At 33.5% G+C, this 6,590-nt stretch overlaps 1 protein-coding gene across 1 annotated transcript; it reads right to left on the bottom strand.

Moving 5' to 3' along the window:
• Nucleotides 1-1,633: 1,633 nt before the first annotated feature.
• On the bottom strand, nucleotides 1,634-3,643 carry LOC108487211 (uncharacterized). The gene is made up of 3 exons (XM_017791493.2): nucleotides 3,154-3,643; nucleotides 2,643-3,020; nucleotides 1,634-2,382 (listed from the first exon to the last, which is right to left on the bottom strand). Exons 1-3 carry the CDS (start codon nucleotides 3,557-3,559, stop codon nucleotides 2,021-2,023), a joined length of 1,146 nt encoding a protein of 381 aa, XP_017646982.1. The 5' UTR covers nucleotides 3,560-3,643; the 3' UTR covers nucleotides 1,634-2,020.
• Nucleotides 3,644-6,590: the final 2,947 nt, after the last annotated feature.

Genomic DNA, 6,590 nt, shown 5'->3' with positions numbered 1-6,590 from the left:
CATTGAATCGGTAAGTATTTAAATTTTTTTTAGTGATCTGTAAATGGTAATAATGCTCCGAAACCCTGTTCTGGCAGCGGATACGGGTTAGGGGTGTTACATGTCCTCCCTCAGATCCTCTTCTACTATATTTGTAAACTTTAAAATGCTCAAAATCCCTAAAAATTAGCTTTTTTCGGCGTAAAAGAGAAACAAGGTGCGAAATCGACATGGACTGGCACATAGGCGTGTGGTCAGCCCATGTGGAAATGCCCAGGCCGTGTGGATCCTGAAAACAGCTTATTTTGTCTGATTTTGGCCTGATTTTCGCTCATTTCACTCCCCTATGCTCACTTAAGTATAGAAATATGAATTTAAAAGATTAGGAGCATCAAATTCACTAATTTACATAATAAATCATCTAAAAACGTATCAAGAATAGGATTAAAAACATGTTACTTTTATAGCTTATCAATTGATTAAGAATACTGTACATAAGATTTATAAGTGAGCTCTTGCCGAAACTAGAGAATCCCACTAATGTCTCTAATTCTCTAAGTAGTCTCACCTAGGCGCTAGAATGGAAATGTCAAGAAAGTCCAGCTTCAGCTTAGCACATTCATCGAATTTAGTAACTGTTAGCCACCAACAGTATGCCGATATACATGACTCACTGTCGTCCTTATCAGTGAAAGCTACCTGGCTTTTCATCTCTCTGTTGTATGAAGCTCATCAATTTAGAGGAGACAATGATGGCTAGCATAAGTTGAATTTATGAGTGAACAGGTTTAGTTTACCACAGTTGTGAATAAGGATTATGTTCGAAAATAGTGGTTCAAATAAAAGTAGACCATTCAAGCATGTACAATCTGGTTTTGTTCCTCAGGTGAAGTAGTCTGTCTAGAAACGGAGCCAACTTTCAGGTTGCTTCCTGTGGTGGGTCATTTTTGGGGTTGTTCCTAGAGTCCATGATTTTACAGAATTACCCTCATTACGACTAATAATTGCTATGATACAGGCAAGTTTGTCATACTCCCAGCTTTTCTAATGCAATCATCAGTGAGTATTCCATCGAATCAACGAGTTTTATTTTATGATATGAAAATTTTTCAATGAAAAAATTTTGAAATGATAAGTTGTATTATCTTAACTCAATTTAAATTTTTTTCGAGTCGAGTAAAATAAAATTTGAGTCGTATCAAATCAAATTAAGTGAAATTATTTGAGTTAAATTAAAAAATTAAACTTATCAAATTAAAACCTTATTATAGTATAACTAATTCTATATTATAGTACAAAATTTTGAAAACATATATATTTAAAAATATTTTCAAAAGCAAAATAATAAAAATAAGATACTTTAGGATAAACTTAAATTATTAATTAACTTATTTAAGTTTCAAAATTATTATTTTAGAAAAATTTAAAATTCTAACTTTCTTTTATATTCTTTAGAATTTTTAAAAAATATGAATTTTGAAATTTTTATAAATATTTTTAATTTTATAAATTATTTTGCAATTTTTTAATAAACTAATTTGTTCATTTTCAAAATTAATATGGACTAAACAAGTATTCAAATTAATCTGTTATTCAAATTATAAAATTTGACTCGACTCGAACTCAAAACTCAAATTACTTATTTGAGTTTCGATTAATTCGAAATTAAAATTTTATTTCAATTTTATTGAATCAAATCAAATTTTGCTTGTCTCGCCCCTAATCATAAATCTGATGCAGACTTGAGTTGTTACCTATTGTACCGTCCACAACACCAAATGTACTTTGCGAATACAGTTAATACGAAGCACCAGGTCAGGGCCCGCCTGCACTTTCCGGAAATTGGCCTAACACGCCGTCGACAATTTTTCTCGACTGCATAACTACACTACCAAACAGTCCTATTCTTTCATATGGTTACAAATTAATAAGACATGAGTGAGTAATAAAACCAGATGATGAAGAGTCTCAACTCGGTCTGGCATGTCAAGTCAGTGAGTCAATATAAAATCCTTGGTGTTAAGCTGTTGATCTCTTGAATTCATATCCTCAGTTTCTCCTTCTCCCCAAGTTTGGAACAAACATCAGCTAGGAAAGCAAAGCATACACCGATGAAACGTACAAGGCATAGTAATATCAACAATGCCCGGTGATGGAATCTTTTCTTTGGGAGCTGTCCTCTATCTGAGATAAGCAGTGCCCTGTACACAACTTCAGTTAAGGCATAGGCTGACACTGGATCACATTCTTCTTCGAGAAATCCGTATTCTGTAAGGCATACTATGTCATAAACGCCATTTGTCTCCGATATATCCAGACATTCACATATCTTCAGCCTGCCATCGATCCTCTCTTCGGTGGATAACAAGTCACCGTGTGTCAAGATCACGAGAGGGTTTTCATCTGAGGAAGATTTAGAATGTAAGATATGACTAAGAATGGTCATGATAGTACTAACAACACATAATAAGGAAAACCTTGACTAGGAATTGTGAAACGTATAGTTCAAGGATCTGGAACAGAAAGGACATTGAATGAGCACAAAAAAAGACCATTCGGTTCATCATGTCTTTGAGCTAATTGGGAAAGCGTCATTATCATTATACATGGTATGTGCCATTTGTTATTAATTTATGATTGCGGCAATTAAAGACAAAACTTACTGCTTTTTCGCAAAGCAGCGCAGCAGAAGAGCTGCCTGATGGCCTCTAATGGCTTCAAATCGCCTGCTTTTAAAGCTTGGTAAATCTCTGCCATGTTAGCTATCACTATCACGCAATTCACTCTTCTCAGCACGAACTTTGAAGACGATCCCATGTCATTATTTTCCATATCGTCTGTCATCATTTTGCTGTCGCGATATCTCAAGCAAAGCTGATTATGATGAACCCCTTCACTCATCCAACTCGATAATTCCTCCAATGCCTCCCTTGTTCTACCATAATCGAACCCTCTTGAATCGTAAACGCAGAAACCGCTTCGCATTGATCTCAGGACATTGTGTTCTTCCATGTACATGGTTGTGTAATTGGAACAACTTCCTGCATGTAAATTAGAAAACTTAAAAATCTTCTTTTTGCTACAATTTCCTAAGCCTTTTTCACAACACAAGGCAATTACTGAATTTAGATAATAATAATAAAAAAAGTATAAATTATGCAACTTTAAACTCACCTGATGATGTTTGAGCAAAGGGTATTAAGCCAGACCGACCAAGAATACTGTACATAAGATTTATAAGGGAGCTCTTGCCGGAACCAGAGAATCCCACCAAGAGAATAGTGTTCAAGGAAGGAATATCCATATCTTCCTTGTTGATACCTCCAATGGGTACCCAGAAATCACCTGAACGATACCCAAGAAGCTTGTGGCGAAGCTCGTTTAGTCCATCAGGCGCAATGAGAGCCAATCTCTCCAATTCTCTAAGCAGTCTCAGCCTAGGCGTTAGAATGGAAACGTCAGGAAAGTCCAGCTTCAGCTTAGCACATTCATCGAATTTAGTAGCTGTTCGCCACCAACAGTATGCCAATGTACATGACTCACAGTCGTCCTCATCAGTGAAAGCTACTTGGCTTTTCATCTCTCTGTTGTATGAAGCTCGTCAATTTAGAGCAGACAAGCATAAGTTGAATTTATGAGTGAACAGGTTTAGTTTACCACAGTTGTGAACAAGGATTATGTTCGAAAATAGTGGTTCAAATAAAAATAGCCACATTCGAGCATGTACAATCTGGTTCTGTTCCTCACGTGAAGTAATCTGTCTAGAAACGAAGCCAACTTTCAGGTTGCTTCCTGTGGTGGGTCATTTTTGGGTTGTTCCTAATGTCCATGATTTTACAGAATTACCCTCGTTACTATTGCTATGATACAAGCAAGTTCGTCATACTCTTAGATTTTCTAATGCAATCATTAGCGAGTATTTCATCGAATCAACGAGTTTTATTTTATCAGACGAAATTTTTTGAATGAAAAAATTGTGAGTTGATAAGTTTTATTTTATTATCTTAATTCAATTTAAAAATTTTCTGAGTCGAGTAAAACGAAATTTGAGTTGTATCGAATTAAATTTAGTGAAATTATTCGAGTTGAATTAAAAATTAAACATATCAAATTAAAATTTTATTATAGTATAACTAATTCTATATTATAGCACGTAATTTTGAAAACATATATATTTAAAAATATTTTCAAAAGCAAAATAATAAAAATAAGATACTTTAGTATAAACTTGAATTATTAATTAATTTATTTAAGTTTCAAAATTATTATTTTAGAAAAACTTTAAAATTTTAACTTTCTTTTTATATTCTTTAGTTTTTTAAAAAAATGAATTTTGGAATTTTTATAAATATTTTGAATTTTATAAATTATTTTGCAATTTTTGTTGATAAACCAATTTGTTCATTTTCATAATTAATATGGACTAAGCAGATATTGATTAATCATTATTGAATTATAAAATTTTACTCAACTCGAACTCAAAACTCAAATTACTTATTTGAGATTCGATTAATTCGAAATTAAAATTTTATTTCAATTTTATTGAATCAAATCAAATTTTGCTTGTCTCGCCCCCAATCATAAGTCTGATGTAGACTTGAGTTATTACCTAATGTCCCATCCGCAACACCAAATGTACTTTACGAATAGAGTTAAAACGAAGCACCCAGTTAGGGCCCGCCTGCACTTTCTAAAAATTGGCCTAACACGCCGTTCGAGTAAAAACAAAAGACTCTTTTCTTTTGTACTTTGTAGATCTTTAGAGATGGGCATAGCTAGGGCACACAATGAAATTAGGAGTCCGGAAGAATGCATGAAACACATAATATTTGGGAATCAAATTCTATTTAGAACCACCGGGCTCATTCAACCTTCGGTACATAAAAATCCGACGCATCTTTCAGGTTTTTGACTTGTACATTACAGGAAATGAAAAAAATTCCCTTTCACAACCTACATTGGTGCGCCTTTCTGATAAGATTCATATCTAAAACTAACCATTTATAATGGAAGCTAATACATCATTGTTGCATATGCAGGAGCATAAATTGGTATTGATATAAAAGGGAGGATTGGTGTTGCATGCCTCTTTCCTACATCTAATAATATTAAGATGCAGAAAAGAATTAACTACCACATGTGAAATGTTAAAAAAAAAGGTATTTGTATAACTTCTCGACCTTCAACTGTGGTATCATACACCTTGTATTTATTCTCTTACTTCTTGAAAACATACTTTGGTGTTACTTCAACTATCTATGAATTCTAAAAAAACACTCCATTTGAGCTTTATTCTACTCTAACCAGGTCTCTTGCAAATACAAAAACGTCTTTAGGGCATCCAATCAAATCAAGACATAAAAATACAAGTTTAGAAGTTTGTAGGCAACTAGAACTGGCATAAACATACACCATCTCTTTACAAATTATTTGACTACTAGCGATATTTGTTTTCACCAACTGCTACAAAGAAGGCTCATTATAACTCATTACGAGTCTCAAATTAGCGAAATGGTGTTTTGTTATAAAATATAAAAGCATGGGGCAAACTGTATAACCTATATATTCACTACTTAATTATGGTGACATTTATTACATCCTAGTTTCCAGTACAGAGATTTAGCAACTCAGATACATGTGAAATTGTAGAACCAAAGAGCAACCATATTGCAATTTAATATATCAATTTTCCTAAAAGATCATGTTAACTTCCTTAGAGAAGGTTAGCAGACAAATTCAAATGCATACCTGATGCGGTCGTTGAGAGTACCAAAAATATCCTATCCCTATAAAATATTAAAAGTAATAAAAATAATAGTATAAGGGAAGTAGAGTCAAATCCTCAGGGATTGGATTTGAACAATTGCTTGTTCCTCGAAATCCTGGTTAGAATCGTGCCTAAGAAAACCTGCGTACCTGGGAAAAAAATAAAAAAACAAAATTAAAAGTTTTGATATGGAAAAAAAACAAAATAAAAACAGAATTAAAAGTTTTGATTGAAATTTCGAAAATTAAAATTAAGATAAAGAAATAAATAGAGTTGAGGAAAATGTGTTTTTATGAAGATATTTCAACCTCCGGTTGTCTCGATCTGCCTTGGGTTCAATCATTGGCTTTTAGGTGATCCTTCTCAAAAAGAATAAGTCAGTTATAGTGGAAGAGGATGCCTACAACTACCAACTCTAAGAATTTAGACTTACAATTTAGCGAAACCTGACTCTAGCCAATAATCGCTTCTGTGGGATCATCTTATGCTAGATCATCACTTCTCAATGGCGAATCCCACACCATTTTGTCTCTTGGGCTCGCCAACTTTTGACGCAGTAAGCTAACGAACCGACTGTGCAACCTTCTCAAAACATACAAAGCGGCCACCTTTGCATATGTTGAAAAGATCACCTTTTAAAGGATATAGACGGAAGCGTTAGCCCCGTAATGCAGAGAAACGATGAATATTTGTTGAGAAGGCTAAGTACAGATTCTAAGCCTTATGAACCCTTTTTGAGGAACTTTGATAACCTTCATCTAGACAAATTTAGTGGCTCATGATTTTTGGGGAAAAAGAAATAAATATAATTAAAATGAAATTTTTATTAGAAAAAATATGGAAA

Source organism: Gossypium arboreum, chromosome 7, assembly GCF_025698485.1.
Source record: "Gossypium arboreum isolate Shixiya-1 chromosome 7, ASM2569848v2, whole genome shotgun sequence".
Lineage (NCBI taxonomy): Eukaryota > Viridiplantae > Streptophyta > Magnoliopsida > Malvales > Malvaceae > Gossypium > Gossypium arboreum.
This window is presented reverse-complemented; position numbering and strand designations above follow the sequence as displayed.

Excerpts from the sequence above, each read along its gene's own strand:
- LOC108487211 (XM_017791493.2), bottom strand. The coding sequence starts at position 3,559 with ATGAAAAGCCAAGTAGCTTTCACTGATGAGGACGACTGTGAGTCATGT. Across the intron at positions 3,021-3,153 it reads CTTTGCTCAAACATCATCAG|GAAGTTGTTCCAATTACACA; the intron begins GTGAGTTTAAAG and ends ATTTACATGCAG. Across the intron at positions 2,383-2,642 it reads CGCTGCTTTGCGAAAAAGCA|ATGAAAACCCTCTCGTGATC; the intron begins GTAAGTTTTGTC and ends AATCTTCCTCAG.